Source organism: Ylistrum balloti, unplaced genomic scaffold (assembly GCF_031769215.1).
Source record: "Ylistrum balloti isolate Yb309-2 unplaced genomic scaffold, AGI_CSIRO_Ybal_v1 Utg369898, whole genome shotgun sequence".
Classification (NCBI taxonomy): Eukaryota; Metazoa; Mollusca; class Bivalvia; order Pectinida; family Pectinidae; genus Ylistrum; species Ylistrum balloti.
This window is the reverse complement of record NW_026782027.1, coordinates 461,918-481,697: the sequence shown is the minus strand read 5'-3', so window position 1 is coordinate 481,697 and position 19,780 is coordinate 461,918. Positions and strand designations below refer to the sequence as shown.

General features: G+C 33.1%; 2 protein-coding genes across 2 annotated transcripts in view; both read left to right on the top strand.

The window, feature by feature from the left end:
* Window positions 1–514: 514 nt before the first annotated feature.
* On the top strand, window positions 515–6,927 carry LOC132546613 (uncharacterized). Its single transcript, XM_060210336.1, has 7 exons — window positions 515–663; window positions 2,290–2,404; window positions 4,125–4,276; window positions 5,097–5,181; window positions 5,754–5,827; window positions 6,353–6,479; window positions 6,874–6,927. Exons 1-7 carry the CDS (start codon window positions 515–517, stop codon window positions 6,925–6,927), a joined length of 756 nt encoding a protein of 251 aa, XP_060066319.1.
* An 8,781-nt stretch (window positions 6,928–15,708) lies between these two features.
* Window positions 15,709–19,780, top strand: part of LOC132546591 (protein suppressor 2 of zeste-like) — a 35,557-nt gene continuing 31,485 nt past the window's right edge. Inside the window, exon 1 of the mRNA XM_060210316.1 lies at window positions 15,709–15,875. The gene's annotated coding sequence lies outside the window, so the exon portion shown is untranslated. The remainder of the gene's footprint in view (window positions 15,876–19,780) is intronic.

Genomic DNA, 19,780 nt, shown 5'->3' with positions numbered 1-19,780 from the left:
ACTGCGATCTCAAACTCGTTTCAAATCTCACCATTGATTATGGAGATTGTAACTTGTTAAATGTACTCGGTTATCTTTGTGATTTGAATATGACTTTATCTCTGTGGAATGATGGACTTCTGATTAAAGGCCACATTTAATGATAACAAGAATGTGACTCAAGTTATAGGTAGAAATTAGGAACATTTACAATCAATGAGAAAAAAGTTAACATAAAGAATGACGCAATGTTGCCAACACTGCAATATATTACTAATAACAGGTAAATTGTGATAAATCGAAAGCTGATATAACAATGTCAACATAACTGCATTGTTAATGATAAACACTTCCTAATAGATAATATACTATATATAGAGTGTACGAAGGTAAACTCGCTATGATAATGTGCCCGTATGTGTACACTAACTTCGTATGATATTTCACACATGCACAAGTAGCCACAGATGTAGTGTCGATACTAGTAGGTATCAAAGAGACAAAATCACGGTGTGAGTGTAGTAAGCTGCTGAGAATGAAAGGATATATCTATGTCATTGTAATAATACTTCTATGTTGTTGGACACTTAATGCCCAGTCATGTAAGAGGAAATCGTCGTGTTCGTGTGAATGCAGTGATGGGGTACTTGATCTGAAGCCTGGTGCTACAAAGTCTTCGACAAAGTAAGGATTATAACGGAGTGTTAATTTATCCAATGATTTATGAGTATGATCACTTAAAGTATTATCTTTATAACACAATATAGACTGTAAACAAATAAAGAAATATAGCACATGCGGTAAGATGTTTGATTCAGAATGGAGGATAAAAATAAAGGTTACTGCATGTATGGGAAAACTAAAGGTGAACTGCTCAAAGGTACCGAGAAACCGTCACGAGATATTGTAAAGATGTTTACTCCAGAATATAGTGTGAACTGACATGAAGATGTTAACACCTCAATGTAGTGTGAAAAGTCTATTGATACTGAACTAACATTAAGATGTTCACACCACAATGTAGTGTGAAAAGTCTATTGATACTGAACTAATATTTAGATGTTCACACCTCAATGTAGTGTGAAAAGTCTATTGATACTGAACTAACATTAAGATGTTCACACCACAATGTAGTGTGAAAAGTCTATTGATACTGAACTAATATTTAGATGTTCACACCACAATGTAGTGTAAAAAGACTATGAATACTGAACTAACATTGAGATGTTCACACCACCATGTAGTGTAAAAAGACTATGGATACTGAACTAACATTGCGATGTTCACACCAGAATGTAGTGTGAGATAGTCCAGGAAATCTACACTGAAATTGAGATGTTAAAACCACAATGCAGTGTGTTCACACAATTAAGGGCAAGTACATGTTAAGGATACTACACAATCTATGTATTTATAAAACAGATATATTTTCAAAACATAATGAAGTTTAAAAACGGTAAGGGATTCTGTGCTAACGTTAACTTGTTCACAACAGAATGAAATGTTATAGAGTTAATAGATACTGTACTTACGTTAAGCTGTTCATAACAGAATGTTGTCGGAAAGAGTGTTTAAGTATCAGATTCAGCGTGCAATTAGCAATCCGCGATATTTTTCTGGCAAATTTAGATAGATCTGTGTAAAAGACGGGGAAAATATCCCTGCTGTTTCTCATGCATATCATAAGAGAAGGCTATTTTTTAACACTCCTTGGAGTTTTAGGATGGCTTCATCGATGTCTTGTGTCAAGGGAAATCGGAGAGATTATGGGATCATAGGATGCGACTGAAATAGGATCACTTGCAGAATCGGAGTTTTTGTTCTGTGTCAGGGGCACCTTAAAAGAATAAACTAGATATATTTCCTCAATTGCGACATTTGGGATTTTTTTTCTTTTATTTCCAGATGCTCTTCTTTCTCTACACTTTGTCCCTCTTGGCAGCTAGCTATTGGGAGGATACTACAGGCCATAAAACTTAACTAAACACAGATTGAAACAAAAAAACAAAAAAAAAACAAAAAAAACAAAAAAAAAAAAAACAAAAAAAAAGATGGGACATTGAAATATAAATTGAAGACAAGATTATAGAACATGGAAATCTAGAAAAAATAACATTCGTTTTCTTATGTTTAGATCTTGATAAAAACCTTGAAAAGTATAACTTCAAAAATTCGAATAGACTGAAAAAAACGACTCTCTTTAGTATTTACCGTCATATTGAATGCTTCTATTCTATGACATAGAATAGAAATACTCTTTTTCATATCTTAGTCGAGATTTATAACAAAGTTTGGGAACATTATTTTCAGATATCAAGACGTAGCAGCAGCAGATGGCAGCTTATATTCATATAACCCATGTTACAGCTTTGATGAAACGGACCCCAGCTTACCACCTCAGTTTGATAACTGTAAATCTGTGGCAGTGAGTATATACCATATTCGTCCAACAGGCGACATGTTATTAAATAATCAATTACATTATGAACACATTCCATATTAGTCCAGAAGACACTGAAATAGAATTATACATGAAACCAATAATAAGATTAGTGTAGCCTTAATAACAAAAAATGTATCGTGAAAAATTAATATTTGACGATATATCGTATGGCACTGAACATCATAGAAATGTTTACACTCACAGGATTGTCCGGTATTATGAAGATGGGCCACAACATATACAATGTATGACATTTAATGGACTCGTTCTGGCATACGAGTGAAATTGATATGATATAACATTTGATTCTCCTTTTATTTTATTTTAAAAGGAATGAATTAGTTATCATTTATCCCTGACATGACAAATCTATGTTCTAACAAAAATGTTTAAGGATATACTTTAAAGAAAACAATATGATGATGCGCTTGAAAATAAGGCAAACAATTTTCATTTGTCACTCTGCGTTATTTTCTGATGAGAATCAGACAACGTTTTTCTTAAGATATGAATTTAAAGAAAACAAATAGTTTAAACAACAATGATTTGTTGAGAGCCCCTCCTTTACAACCTTCCATTTATTTTGCTTCTAGAAAGTAAACCATTGCATTTCAAAGCAGTGAATAAAAAGCAAACGTTCAGGTTGTTCAAAACTCAAAATGTCAAGATACATCTCCTAAGAGGGTAGATTTTTAAAATGTATTTTACTGCCAAATTGTAATAAAATGTATTAAAGAACAATTCAGGATAAATCGACCATAATTTGCGTTGTCATTTCTTGTTTGATGGCCAAAATTTCAAAAGTCAAATGTGCACTTTGGTGTTGCATCTTCAAAAGTTAAATTATCGATACTTCTTTAAATTCGATTCATCTGAATGTGTTGAGTTCTGTCATCTAGTCAAGATATATCTGTAGAAATGGTAACTAGTTCTTACTAAATACTTAGTATAACGACTGGTAAGGTCGTTTTCGGCATGCTGTAAAATTCAGTGTGGTAGCACTATAACAAGGAGGCTCACACAAACATATCAGTCTCTCACAAACGTTCGCACTCACTTGATGCAGTCACCTCCCACTTCAGACTTTGACAGTTGCACTTTTCGTTTATCCTTCTCGATATTGCAGTCAGAATATTAAACATTTCTACATTTAGATACTGATTGTTCACAAGATTATGATAAGGTTACCGCAAAGGAAGCTTTATCACTACCATTTGTTGTTTTCCAACTTCATTTTACCGATTATAAACTATTTATTTACAATTTTTAACAGCTTAGTTGTAGGATTAATGGAATCAATATACCAATAATAAACTGCATTCCGTAAAACCTATCATCGGTGAATGGTGCTATAGAGACAACCACCGCGAAGAAGTTGTCCTTGCCCATCTCAGTACATAGGATGTGATGAGCCATTCACCGTTAAACAGTTTTTATTGGACTGCATTGACCTTCTGTCTACTCGTTTATTATTTATCTTTTTTATCGTAATGCTTCAAGTCTAAAGTCCCTTTTTGAGGTTGTTGAGATTCATAAAATTTCGTTGGAAGTAGTCTTATATTGCTTTATGTCATTCACACATTTAAAAGCCAGATAAGCACAAAGATAAAATAGCCACTAAACTTGATACATTTCATAAAAAATAATTTAGAATTGAAAGGAACTGAACAAATCCTGTCAAAAGACATGATTATTAATTCAGGCATGTCAGCTTGTCCCAGGTGCCCAAAACCAGTTGTACGACATTGGTACTCAGGAAAGCGCATCGTTTAGCTACAAAGACGGAGCATCAATAGACCAGCCAAATCTTGGTAATGTCCTAACTGTAACTTACGTCGCTGCAGACAACGCAAGGTATGATGTTTATCCAAAACTGCATGCACTGTGTTTGTTAATATCAAATGTAACTTTGTTTACGATACTGAAGGTTTATTAATTTTCGTTGTACATTTTATCATTTACTCTGATCTGGTGATAATTTGTTAATCCATTCGTGCGCGAATAGATAAAACTGTTGAATATTGGGTTATATTAAGAAGGACAAGAAAACTCGAAAGTCCTTAAAAAGTACATAGCACGATATAGATACGAAAGCCATATGTAAAAGCATTCACTTTCAATGGCATAGATATATATGTTTAAAATCTTTCTTGATAAAAGAAAAAACTGTGATTACCTTACAGGTATGAATAAAAATTTACCTTCAGTACGAATTATCATTTTAAGATCCAGTATGCACAATGAAACTGAATAGTTCTTTTTAATGTAAAATTCGTTGCAATGATAGCTTATTGTTATTGCTTTAGTTAATTATCTAATATGAGTTAATAACACTTAAAGCGAGTTAAATCTAAATAGCAAAATTCTTATTATAAGCTTTCTAAATTAACGTAATTACAACATATTTGTGTATATTGTACAACTGTACGACGTAATTCAATTTTTTCATTTGTCATAAATATGCTGATCTTCAAACACAGTATGTCTTATTATCCAAGTATTTTGTAAATCTTTCTTATTTGCCTTTAGAGAATTAGTTTCAATTAAGATTATGTTGCTATGTGTATTTCCTATGCTGTTTAGGTGTTTTTATTGACTTGAAAATGATTAAAAGCATGGTATAGCATGGATTTTAACTGTATTGCTGTATATATTTGTTGTGTTGTTTAATCAGAACGACGACTGTAGTTCTACAGTGTGACACAACAGAGGACTTCCTTCCTGTGGGTGAAATCCCAAATTCACAGCCTCCATTATATGTAAGAAGATTTGGATTAATGACAAGATTCAGTAAAAGTTATGACCTATCATTACAACGGCATACGATTTATGACGAAAATACATGCGCAACATTTTACATTTTTATTAATATCGTTGTACAGCTTTTCGTTTAGGCAATTTTCTTATCTTATCTTATTATTTGCTCGAAAAGAACGAATTCATATCAAATGCAGTAGTCAAACACTAAACATGAAACCAACAATAGTACACGAAAGAAATACGAATGTAAAAACATTGCATTTCCTAAAGCTGAAACATCTGCAATAAACTAGCAATATTACATATAGAAAGATATAAATAGATACTCAAAGAAGGAACAATAAAAGTAAGTAAAGGTAGGTAACAAAAAAAAAAAAAAAAAAAAATCAGCGTTTCAGGTGTCAAAATGCTGGATATATATGTAGTTTGTATAAATATCTAATTTATCTATAAATGATTTATGCGCGATGTAATTTCTGGTCCCCCTTTTGTTCTTTTACCATCAGATTTGACGTTGTGCTTAGTCCCATCTATAATTATTGATCCTCTTTACAATTATTGTTTGTTTCAGATTTATGTCTATTCAACTCCCAATGCATGTCTCAAGCCTTTAGGGTTAAGTGCAGGGACCATTCTGATAATTGTGTAAGTACTTGTGTTATAAGCTAGTCCTACAATGTCTAATATTAATTTCATCTTACATGAATTGATATGTGTGTTATTTTTTGTTGAAGCTGATTTTGTTGAAAACATTTGGTAGATATATAATTTATATCCCATACTATTCTTTAAAGAAGTAGTAATAAAGACACCTGGGTAATATGACCCCTGAAATACTTTATCCTTTGGTAGCTCGATTTATTGTTACCAAGAATGAAATTATATATAGTTACATTTTCTTTAAAAAAAATCTTAAATGTCGAAGTATTTATTAAATTAAATTTTCATGTAAATGAGGCAAAGACGAAGCTGATGCAAGCCTTTGTTATAAATATACTGTGTAGTAATCTTCTATCGCTAGTATATTAAAGGTCCTAACATTATTAAACCCTTCTATATGCACATATATTCATATTTAACTAATAAATCTCCCCATAACCCCTTAAAGGCGACAAAATGGTTATCGAAATAGAATTGATACTGTACCTCTATTTAATGTTCTTATTTCAGATTAATATGTGTCATAGCGGTATATTTAATAGGCGGGGTACTGTTTAATAAATTAAAGAAAGGAAACAGTGGAAAGGACTTGATTCCACAACGGGAGCTCTGGGTGTCTTTACCAGGCTTAATCAAGGTCAGTCAATTAAATGCATTCGTCTGGTTATATGACTAACGACCGATTTGACAATTCATTTAAGCTAATAGCATCAAATTGATGAAAGTACTTATCAAAATATTTAAAATGACCGTCTCAAAAAAGAATATTATAAAAGTTGACAAAAAAATTTTTAAATATTTAGAGTAGAAGATATTTAGTATCCTTTAAAATCTAATTTATAATTTGATCTCACAAAATTCTGTATTTCGTGTCAAATTATATACATATTTAGTTATACAGGTACTTCAAATATTTTATTAATTAAGTAATTAAATTAATTAAAAAAATACTTCCCCTTGGTGTAAGTGTGAGATTATATATTAAAATATGTTGGATTATCTTTTCCTTATATTGTTTATATTGTATGCAGGATGGTGTGTTTTTCGTTGTGAAAAGAGGACAATATCATCCAATCAAAGGATAACATTGATTCAGCATCTGCTGCTATTCCTGTGTATCAACTGACAAAGCAACGCACAAACTAAAATACTAACTTATTAGCTACTTTAGAGATTATAGTAATTTATTTTCTGGTGATAAAAGGGAAATCACTTGTGCATGACTATTTTCAGGATTACTTCCCTTTGACCAAAAACCAGCAGATGGCGCATGTCGTGATTATATCGTGTTGATTCTCGGTTTTGATGGTTTTATCATTTTTGTGAATCTTAGTTTTTTTTCTCCTTTTTACATTTTAAACGATTTACAAATATAGTAAGAAAGGAACCAATATATTATTATTTCAGTTCTGCGAAATATCAGTGATAACAGATTAACTTTGATGTTTTTTGAAAATAAATCGTAATTTCTTTTGACATTTTATTAATGATTGCAACATACAAGGACAAGTTTTATAAGAAAAGAATAAACCCATAAATTAACGTGTATGATTTTTTTTTAAATCGCCAGATTTGTAGATAATATGAAAAAAACCAATATACATTGAAATGATTACTCTGGATTTACCTTATTCTTCAATGAGCATTCAACATATCATACACTACACTTATAATATGTTTTTCAAATCTGTTTTGAATGTAAGTTAAAAGACTGGTAACAAAGTCGACCTGATATTTCTTATATTAATAAACCTGTATTTGCTTACTGTTAACGAATATAAGACGCGCGTCTTACTTTCCAGTTTACAAACTTTCACAGGAATTCATATCTAGCAACTGATATCAGCATTCTTTAAGAAGTGACAAGCATGTGTAATTTCTGCTTAACGAATACAGATTTATTATAATACACTATACGAGATGCATAACTTCCTAAGCTTAATATTTCATCAAATTCGAGTTTTATTTCATTTTAAAACAATAAAGATTTATTTTATTCAAGACGTATGTTATGCCTTATTAGGTAAAAAAATAAAACGTGCAATTCAGATAAAATGAAATAATTTTCAAAACGCCAATCACATGAAACCTTTCCAATATATTCTGTGTTTATGTTTTGTGTTTTGATTTAATTTCCCTTTTTGATATTAGAGGATACCGAGACAAACTTAATGAAAATAACACAATACAAAATTAATAAAACATAAGGGAATGAAATTGATACATCATTTCTGATATTTCACACAATAGTAAAAGTACAATCGGGTAACGTTAAATCACATTATGTGTTTGTTGAGCAGCGTTTGTCGCTATAGAAGCGAACATGATCTATCGAACTTATTCGATAGGGAATATGATAATTTACAGTAAATTATATTACACATTATCTTTGTAACCGCAGACTGAGCCAACCTTTATCGATGCAGGCATATTGAATCCCATTTCGCATTAACGATACTTGATCGATTAGCATAGAATAATAGGTAATTAATTAATCCTCTTTAGCTATGATTACTTCAGCATTGTATTTCATATAATTAGATTCATAATGGCGTCTCTGATTTTTGGGGTTGGCATACACATTGCTAATTTGTGACTGTGTTGTTGATAGTTTACTTACAAATATGCTTAATAATGATGACTAGTATTGCTTTTTATTCATGTATCTTGACTCGAGGTGATATTCGATTCATTGCTCTGCCGGAAACGGTATGATGATATCAATTAGTCAAATGTTACTTTCATTTCATGCATAAATACATGCAAACATATTGCCTTTGTTTGATCTATCTGGTCACCGTTTATTGGTACACATTGACAATACAGTTTCAACCTCAAAAGTACATTGTTAAGAAATAATTAAAGTTGATCAATAGATCAATGATAAGATGGCCTGGATATACCAATTACTCATTACGGATCTCACGGAATACTTGTTACATTGAAGAAAAGGAAATCAACACAATAGATATCTGTACGTAAATAGAATAAACTCCAGTAATTTGATATTATGTATATTTCGTCGTCGGTAACTTGAACATGCCTGTCTTGATCAAACGTATATCCATAAATATGCAACTTATGAAAAAATCCTAAAAAAAAAAAAAAAAAAGAAAAAAAAAAAAGTATTTATAATTTTTCTTTATTGATCTTATGGTAATGTTGCAATATTACCTGGCCTCTGTGCAGTTATTATGGCTGAAGTTGTAAGGACCTTAGTTCTAAAACTTATTTAAATATTCACTTAAACAGCAAGCAGTGAATACCGTTGTATAAACAAGACATTTATTATATCATTAAAAATGTAACACTGCTTTATGTTAATCGTTCGGGTATTATTTAAAACGCGATCTGTTTTAAAGCGGTGTTTTTATCATATACCTAATTACTAATTTAATGGGCATCTGTCATATTATTGCTAATGATAGTATTTATCTATAATATGTAGATACATTCAGAAATTATTTCTTGCAAAAAACATATTTACATAATGATATTTTTGTGCTATCAAAAATATACACACACTGGTATAACAGGACTTTAGCTGACATTGTTCAGTTCAGTAAAGATCCTGATGTCTTTACTTCCATACGGTTTCTCTTCATTTGTTTTATCACGAAATGGTTGTTTATCCGAAAATGTAGACTTCTCGAAGTGGCAATTCGATATGTGTTGTATTACATGAAACAAATAGCTCACCGCCGTTATGTACACACGAAAACTTGACTTATAGTGAAAAGAAATAGCGATCTATCTAAATTATTGTGAAACCTGATAAAAAACAAAATCGTAATTGACACTAAGAGTTTAACATCAACGAAGGTTTACCTTATTTTATCTTATGTGTCGTTCTTATCAGTGTAAAACTATGTAATTAGATAAGGAGGAACCAGACATAACCAATACACAATCAGTGTAAACATTAATCCTGGCCCAAGTAAGTCGTGGTAACAACCTATTTCCATAGCCCTATATACCTCGTGGTAACGACCTATGTCCATGGTCCTATATACCTCGTGGTAACAGCCTATGTCCTGGCCCAAGAAAGTCGTGGTAACAACCTATGTCCTTGGCCCTATATACCTCGTGGTAACAACCTATTTCCATAGCCCTATATACCTCGTGGTAACGACCTATGTCCATGGTCCTATATACCTCGTGGTAACAGCCTATGTCCTGGCCCAAGAAAGTCGTGGTAACAACCTATGTCCTTGGCCCTATATACCTCGTGGTAACAACCTATTTCCATAGCCCTATATACCTCGTGGTAACAAACTATGTCCATGGTCCTATATACCTCGTGGTAACAACCTATGTCCATGGCCCTATATACCTCGTGGTAACACCCTATGTCCTTGGTCCTATATACCTCGTGGTAACAGCCTATGTCCATGGTCCTATATACCTCGTGGTAACAACCTATGTCCATGGCCCTATATACCTCGTGGTAACAGCCTATGTCCATGGTCCTATATACCTCGTGGTAATAACCTTTTCCCATAGCCCTACATACCGCGTGGTAACAACCTATGTCCATGGTCCTATATACCTCGTGGTAACAGCCTATGTCCTTGGCCCTATATACCTCGTGGTAACAGCCTATGTCCTTGGCCCTATATACCTCGTGGTAACAACCTATGTCCATGGTCCTATATACCTCGTGGTAACACCCTATGTCCATGGTCCTATATACCTCGTGGTAACAGCCTATATCCTTGGCCCTATATACCTTGTGGTAACAACCTATTTCCATAGCCCTATATACCTCGTGGTAACAACCTATGTCCATGGTCCTATATACCTCGTGGTAACAACCTTTGTCCATGGTCCTATATACCTCGTGGTAACAACCTATGTCCATGGCCCTATATACCTCGTGGTAACAGCCTATGTCCTTGGCCCTATATACCTCGTGGTAACAACCTATGTCCATGGTCCTATATACCTCGTGGTAACACCCTATGTCCATGGTCCTATATACCTCGTGGTAACAGCCTATATACCTCGTGGTAACAGCCTATGTCCTTGTCCCTATATACCTCGTGGTAACAGCCTATGTCCATGGTCCTATATACCTCGTGGTAACAGCCTATGTTCTTGACCCTATATACCTCGTGGTAACAACCTATTTTCTTGACCCTATATACCTCGTGGTAACAGCCTATGTCCTTGGCCCTATATACCTCGTGGTAACAGCCTATGTCCTTGGTCCTATATACCTCATGGTAACAGCCTATTTCCTTCGACATATATACCTTGTGGTAACAACCTATTTCCTTGGCCCTTTATACCTCGTTGTAAGAGCCTATTTCCTCGGCCCTATATATACCTCGTGGTAATAGCCTATTTGCTTGGCCCTATATACCTCGTGGTAATATTTTTGTCTGTCCTCTTCGTGCTTATTACACTTTAAGCATTTATAGTACTTTTATGGAATTCTGTCATCAATAATGTATACAATATAAGATATATTGTCCCTCACAATCTCATTAAAACCGGGTGTCAATAACACAACACATACAATGTACAGGCAGTACTTGATAATAACAGAACGCCTTCAAAGTACAGACGGTACATGATAATAACAGCACACCTACAAAGTACAGACGGTACATGATGATAACAGAACACCTACAAAGTACAGACGGTACATGATGATAACAGAACACCTACAAAGTACAGGAGGTACCTGATAATAACAGAACACCTACAAAGTACAGGAGGTACCTGATAATAACAGAACACCTATAAAGTACAGGAGGCACCTGATAATAACAGAACACCTACAAAGTACAGACGGTACATGATAATAACAGAACACTTATAAAGTACAGACGGTACATGATAATAACAGAACACCTACAAAGTACAGGAGGTACCTGATAATAAGTGAACACCTATAAAGTACAGGAGGTACCTGATAATAACAGAACACCTACAAAGTACAGACGGTACATAATAATAACAGAACACTTATAAAGTACAGACGGTACATGATAATAACAGAACACCTACAAAGTACAGGAGGTACCTGATAATAAGTGATCACCTATAAAGTACAGGAGGTACCTGATAATAACAGAACACCTACAAAGTACAGACGGTACATGATAATAACAGAACACCTATAAAAAAGGCAGTTCAACAGGATGTATTTATACATTCGAAAATGTCCAGTATCGAAAAATATACTTTGAGGATATCACATACAATTATTAGAGAAAATATGAATATACCAATATGCTAACATAATCACAATCCAAATTCATGTTCAATAAAACTAGGGCAACATATCAACAAAAGAAAGATTAATACGGAAGCTCCTGCTAACGTGCATGGAAAATAAGACGAGGTATTTCTCAATCAGATTACTAAAATGATAGTAAAACTTTCCCATAATTTTCATCAACCTTCATCTTTTGAAACTTTGTGCCATGAGTATGTCCGTCAATTGTCGACTTCTAGCCTTTGGATATCGATGAAACACAATAGAATGTCGTTATCCAGAAACACAATAGGATGGGGACGCAAGAATGTCGTTATCCAGAAATGGAAAATTACAATAGGGAATTTAAAAAATATCACGTTTATCATACTGCTTGGTTGAAAGCTGTCAATGTTGGTTCTGTAGTAGTAAAAGATCAAAATAAGAGAGTGATGTAGAAGAGTATGTCACTTCCTTGATTTCCAATTCTTGTAATATGGAGTATGGACTTGGTCAATAAATTTCTTTTTATTTAAGGACAAAGCGTCATTCATATATCTAAAAGTGAAATTAAATTACTTTGCATCGTCCTTGTGGCTTGATTTGATAAGGTCTTCAATAAATTCAATAAACGAGAACATCCAAGAAAAAGTCCTCATTACCATGCCAATAGCCTGTTGAAACAGTATAAATCAAACTCGACAAACTCGATCAACTTTATGATTTCATTCTCCGTATATTTCTTCTTTGATTTGGACAGGTTTTTTTTTTCATGAAATATGCTTCAGTATAGTTCACAACCACATATTTGTACCGCCGTTCACGGATTCTTTGAAAAGACGGTTTTCATATCAAGAGAACGTAGGCTTGTTTTAGTTTGAAATGATGTATGGTGTGTACAGAGTGGGAACATCAAATGAATTAAGAACAATCATACTGTATTACATCATAAAATGTTATTCATCGGAGCAGAAATGAAGCAATTTACTGGAATGTTTTATTCATTTCGTTTGTGCTCCATACATATTTTTTACTGTCATCCCATTTTTGTTTTTGTTTAAACTATCATTTCCCCTATTTTGCATTCTTTGGAAGCAGTTCTTTGATGTTTAGAACTATGATTTATCTATTGAAAACATCGTTTATTTGCTATTTGCATTAGAAATATTGGCTATTATGCAGTATATATGTCAGTTTCGTTGTTATAATGCTGGTTCTCTATTTTGAACTTTATATTTCTTACTCAGCGTTACCCAGATTGACATATCGGGTGAATAGATGAAGCAGAAGACGCTTACCCTTACGAAACTCTTTAACTTGATCGCCTTCTAATTATTCGGGGATCTTCTTGACATTTATTTCAATTATATAACTTGTTCTCCACTTGGTTATCTAAAGGAACATAACCATATATATATAGATATATATTATGCTTGTTCTGTAATGGTTTTCTAAGGGAACATAACCATATGTATATAAAGTATGCTTGTTCTGTAATGGTTTTCTTTAGAGATTATGTTTGTCACTTTTGTGTCTTTGCTTTCCTTCGTTAACTTGTCTTGCCGAGCAATGAATTGTTTCTGCCACATGGCTTTTATGTTTTGTAAAATTTCACGGTTATGTTTTTAGAAACAATCTATGTTTCGAGATATTGATTTCAGTGTTCCATGATAAACTTCTTTGTTAACGCAGTCAACTTTCTTCAAATTCGTTTTCCCAAATGTTTTAGCAATTAAAAGCTTTAAAATTGTTCCATCTTACGATTATAGAAATAACGCAATTCGAGATGTATATCAAGAATGCGGAAGATTTACGTGACATAAACATTAATAGGTAAATGAGGAATGTATTGTAATGTTTATCTTAAATTAGATATGTACCACTATGAAGACACAAGCAAAAAATAAGTTGATCGAGAAATGTTCTTTGGCGATATAAAGATAGGTGTGTTTAGCGTCCGTTGTAATGCACTCAATTTCCATATTATTATTCATATTTTATTTGTTGAAGCACTCGGTTTGTTGATTTTGAATGAGAAGAAATATTCTTTAACTTATCCGTATTCATTCATTATTTCAATAAATTTAAAAAGGAAATCATGCTGCTGCTGAAATCCACAAACCTGGTATTAAACATGACCTGCTATAATATACAGGTGCGTACAATCGGTATATTTATATCTTTTACAGCTTCATCCTCAATCCCAGTTATTTTACATTAAAATGCTTACCTCAACAGAGCTGCGTCAATAACGAGAAAGTCATCAAATGGAAATGACCAAGACGAATGAGATAGTTATTATGGAAATTTATGTACATATGCACATCTTTAATGTAACATCTAAATAATGACTACAGATCTAGAAAAAATGAAACATATTTTTCTTCGAAAAGAATTCTTTTGTAATACGGCTTTCATTATCATGGCGTTAAATGATAAAGTTTTTCCCCCTAAATTTATACTTTTTTCATAACTATATTTAATTGATGAATCAGGAGTTAGTCCTGGTGTTCTGGTGTGTCCAATTTTTTTAGATGAAACGCATCAATATGTATAATTTAAGCCACCTTTGAAAAAAAAAAAAAAAAAAAACCTAAACACAATGTCTCAAAATAGCAATATCATTAATTTAATTGCTATTCTTACATATTCACAACAAAAACACAATTCATACGAAGAATGAAAAGTACAAAAAAAAAACTTTTTCATTGATGTCAAAATCAACGTTCTACATTCGGAAGAAGTTTTAATGAAAAGTCGTACAAAATACATAATGTCAATGAAATCAACAGAAAATATTGACATCTCAACATAATTCTAATTCGAACTCAAATCGATGCGATAGCAGTATCGCTATTTCGAATATGGTACACTTTCACATGCTTAAAATTAAGAAGTTATAGATATGATTTCAACGTGCTGTTTTAAGTAATGTACATAAGTTTTAAACATAGGTGACGATATTTGCCATTTCCCTTAAATACATTTGATAATTGCACAAGCGAAAAGTAAAAAAAAAAAAAAAACAAAAACAAAACAAAATTGAAAAAAAAAAAAAAAAAAATCCAACATAATCAAATGAAAGTAAAACTGAAAACTAATGTGTAATTCAAACAAACAATTCTACAATATTGTTCTATCGCTATAAACGATAAAATAAATAAATTAATAATTTACTCAATTTTAAAAAATGTATTAGTGAGGTTTCGTATGTGTTACAAAAGTAAAATATTACGATATAAACATTTGAGAACTGAATCCCCGATCTAAATTTTAATATAGAAATAATACCATGGTCATGTATTATCTTCAAAGTTAAATCATCCCTTTATTGAGCCGTCTTGGTGACATAATATGGCATTAACGCACATTTCAAGCCCAATACCTCCGAGACCCGTATTTTCATCCCTCCAACAAATTTCGTTTAATTAAGCCGAGGGATGACTGTTGATAGCCCTTCTCCACACGCATCCTTCTTTGCCTAGCTGTTTGCTGTAATTACTTATGTGACTAGTAGCTAGACAAGACGATGGATCAGTCATGTTCGAGGGCACCAATGATTGACTTTGTGAAAACAAACTGGCATTGCACACTCGAGGCCTAATTTTTGCATAGTTAATGCAGAGAACTTAAAACGCCGCATGCAAAAATTGCCTTCGTTTAGTCTCAGTCGCCTGTGTATCTGTATCGAACTTGTGGGCTAAATTACCGCCAAGTCATGTGACTTGGCTGCCTGTGTATCGACCCATTTCGACGCGAAAATGAAAAGGATATGCAGATTTTGGAGTCTAAATTGTCCAGTTCTCTAGCCTGAAGAACACCTGACAGGTAAGATATATTTCACAAACGAACTATAGTTAAATATAAGTGTGTGGTAATATTTACAGAGTACTAAATCAGACATTAGAAGGTGTGAATGCACGGCGGTCTGCGGTTTACAGTGATAACAAATATGGCCGCCGTGAGCTTGTGTGTATGCGATCGGCCCCACATACCGTCCTCAATTGATAACATTGTGTGGCCCGCTAACAGCTATTCCGCGGGAAATTTCTTTGTCATGTCTTATATCATACTTACAAGAAGAAAAGTAAACTTTCATTTGTTCTCATCAAGGTTGTCAAGTTTTAATTAATGCATATTTAAAAATATTTTTGTTTGCAATTTTAATAAAAAAAAAAAAAAAAACGAAATCAATAACCAATGATTTCGCAAAGAATCGAATAATTTAGTTCACTGCTACGATAAGTACAACTCATATGTTTATTTACTATGCTATACGTGTATTTGCATAATTTCATTATTATTATGTTATGAAAACAAATATGGTATAATAAATTATACACATAAACATAACAGTACAATGACTTCAGAACTATGTTAATGTAAATTATATATATATAGATGAAGAATATGGATATCCTAGACCGCCCTATCAGGTGGAACTGCATGATAAGATGGTAACACGCTTGCATGGTTGCTGAATTATTGACCAGTAACTCCGTGGACACAATCTTGCACGCCAATGAATAATTCAGATTTGTAATTAAGCTGAGGAGAGCACCATCTTTCGGATAAATGCATTGTGAAATTCAATTCCTGACCACCGAGAAATTACGTAGAACATAAAAGAATTCACCAGGAGTAATGTCAATATCATGAAATGAAATGGACACTATAACTTAAGTTGAAAATCGCAGCGTCATCTCTTATAATACTGAACAAATCATGAGGTCACCTTACCTCATTTGGACGATTATTTTATCGTCAATAAAAATTGACTTTAATTTATGGACATAAAGTTGTTTTTAAATGCATGTTAATAGAGATAATACAAAAATGGAACCTGAGACCTCCCACAGAATGTGGATTTAAACTGATCACGTGTGTACTTGGCTGGTCACGTGCCTAATCCATTTCAGCAGAAATTCTGACAGTTGCATCTTTACGGTAGATTTGACGTCCTCTCGACTGTAAAAAACATATTATAGAGTCTTCAACCCCTTCAATATCCTCGCTGGTCACCGTTTTCCTCGCGTTTATGTAGTTATTGCGTAGTGGTCGACTGGTCTGCGGATCACGCTATTTTGGAAATGAAAAACCGGAAATTGCGCATGATTTTTCTGGTTTGTTGATGAAGCCGTAATATGTATCCGCGAGTGCGTCAGCAGGAATATAACGTGTTCAATAATGAATATGCCGTTAGCGGTTTATTTAAAAGCATATACAAAGGGTTATATTCGAACACGGATTTTAGCACAGGTGCGAGTGAAGAATGCGTTATCACTTTCTCAGGTTGAAGAGAACATATCGTGAGGTTTTAATTTACAAATAGTCTGATCACGCTATCTCCGGTCTGGAGAAAGAACTCCACAATATTTTAGACCGTAATACGTAAAACATTATTGAACATATTTTCTCAGTATGACTCAAATCTTTGCCATATTGCAGGTAAGTGCGTACTTCCTGATTATAAGGAATAAGGAATTACTCCTTTTCTGCAGTAAATTGACATGCGCATTAATACTATACGGTCATAACTTTACCGTACATTTCATACAAGTTCATTTACAACATTGTGCGCGGCGATGTAATGCGTTACTGTCCAATATTTTGTTATAAGTGTCAATCATTTTCTAATAAACGTAAGCAACTTCTCAGAATTCGAATTGAAAAATTGGTAGTGACATGTTGTCCCCCGTTTGTCACTCTACATATAATCAGATGCAGCAAGATTCAAGAGGCACTTTTTTAACAATAAGAACATATTTAGAATAAGATGCGGGACTAACATACCATATCTATGCAAAATGACAAAATATGACGCAAATGACTTGCGCATTCAAATGCCATGCTTAGATATACACTCTGCACTCTCTCAACTTTCCGAATTTAATTTATGTCTCTGAAGAAGTGTTCTGAACACGCATATCTAAAACACATGCTAACACGATGTATTTAGCGGCATGGCCTTCTTTATAAGATAATATAAATATAATCGAACTGATCTTGAAATTTCATCATTTTTTGACGGGAACCACAAAACAAAAGGAAAGACATCATTGAATGTTATAAAAATCGCTGAAAAATCTATATACAATATGCTGTGTATTTTATGCGATATTCAGGTTTAAGAAAGTGTGTTACGGAATGATTCCTTCTGGGACCGTACAAGGTGTAGGGAGTATGTATCATTAAGTGACATTCCTTATCCCTTTACATATGCCAACCACATGGTCGTTTAGATAAACGTGATAGAAACACAATTACATCAAACAGAAAAGAAGCTTATGCAAAGATACGATTTCACTGCCAATATTAGGATCAGGTTTATGAAACATTTTTGTTTTGAATCGTTGGTTTTATCGTCTTTGTCGATCGTCAGACAATGTTTTGTAGGCTAGTACAGGGTATCTGAACAAACATTCGAGACGTTGATATAGATATCAAAACACGGAAGGTTGCAATGTATCTTCATCCTCCTGGCTCCTCTGAAACTGAATTTGATGAAAACAAGCATTGTTCATCACGAGGCTGAATTAAAGTTTTACAGTCGTTTAGCGTAATAAGTGATAGCTCAAATCAAAAATCATGTTTGACGGTTTAGAAGAGCTGCTTTCCTCAGTGGTAAATATTAACACAACTTTTACATTAAACTGGCACATCGTGTCGAATCTGGCAAATTGGGCATCAATGCGAACATATTTTTTTCATTTCGGAAAACAAGAACGAATTTCCATGACTATTCAAAGTCTAGACAATTTGTTTCAACGTTTTACTATTAGATGGAATTAAACAAGTGTTTCTTTAAGAAGGTGAACGACATTTGCCCCCAAGCACACAATATTATCGCAGAACCTTGTTACGATCTCAACAAAATTCAATGAGTTAGCCTCAAGCATTATTTTTCTCATTACGAATGAATCAATTATTCATTTAGATATCATTAAAAGGCAACACTCTTTATCTCTCGTAAAATATCAGATAAACGATCTGTAGTTCTATCGATCAGGAGGAACGTATTTCACAAGTTTTAGATTGACACAATATTGATTAATTTGTGTCCTCCTTCGGATTCGCTAGAGTATCTCACCAGCTTTAGGTATTCTTTAAGAAAATGCATCTCTAGATTACTGCTTTTGATAAACCTTTCGCTCTTAAACGGAGTTAGCTCCCGTGTCGAGAAACGGAAGAGAAGTTCGATTGTCCAAAGCACAGTCACTCTGTTACATTGCTAGAACACTCATTACTTGAATTTCAAAACTTTCATACACGTATAGTTCTTATATTATTTAAACTCAAAGTTGTTATCAAATTGTGTGGGCTTTTAAGCTTTTATTTTTCTTTATTTCTTTCTTATTTTTTGAATCCATTGAATGTAATATCATAAAAAAATCGCGTTTGAAAAATCTAAGATATAGTGAACATTTTGTTGTAACTTTTAACAGAAATCCTGACGTAATTAAATATGAATGATGTTATTTTCTAATCGATGAATACAAAAATTTCTTTATCTAACTTGTGATGCATTTTGCTGATACATTCTGACTAAATCAACGTTTAACTCATTTTTATTTGCAAATAGCACCATGGTCACCGTAAACCTTGTATTAACTTTAATTTGGATTAACATCACTAGACACATGCAGAGCGTGTTTCTGTATTTGATTAATATAAAGCATAACTGATTAGTCAAATTACCATTGTATATAGTATCCACGTGTCTCGTAGGTTGT

Bases quoted from the DNA above. Each gene is read 5' to 3' on its own strand.
- LOC132546613 (XM_060210336.1), top strand. From the start codon at position 515: ATGAAAGGATATATCTATGTCATTGTAATAATACTTCTATGTTGTTGG. The intron at 5,182-5,753 runs GTAAGAAGATTT...TGTTTGTTTCAG, and splicing joins ATTCACAGCCTCCATTATAT to ATTTATGTCTATTCAACTCC. The intron at 6,480-6,873 runs GTCAGTCAATTA...TATTGTATGCAG, and splicing joins CTTTACCAGGCTTAATCAAG to GATGGTGTGTTTTTCGTTGT.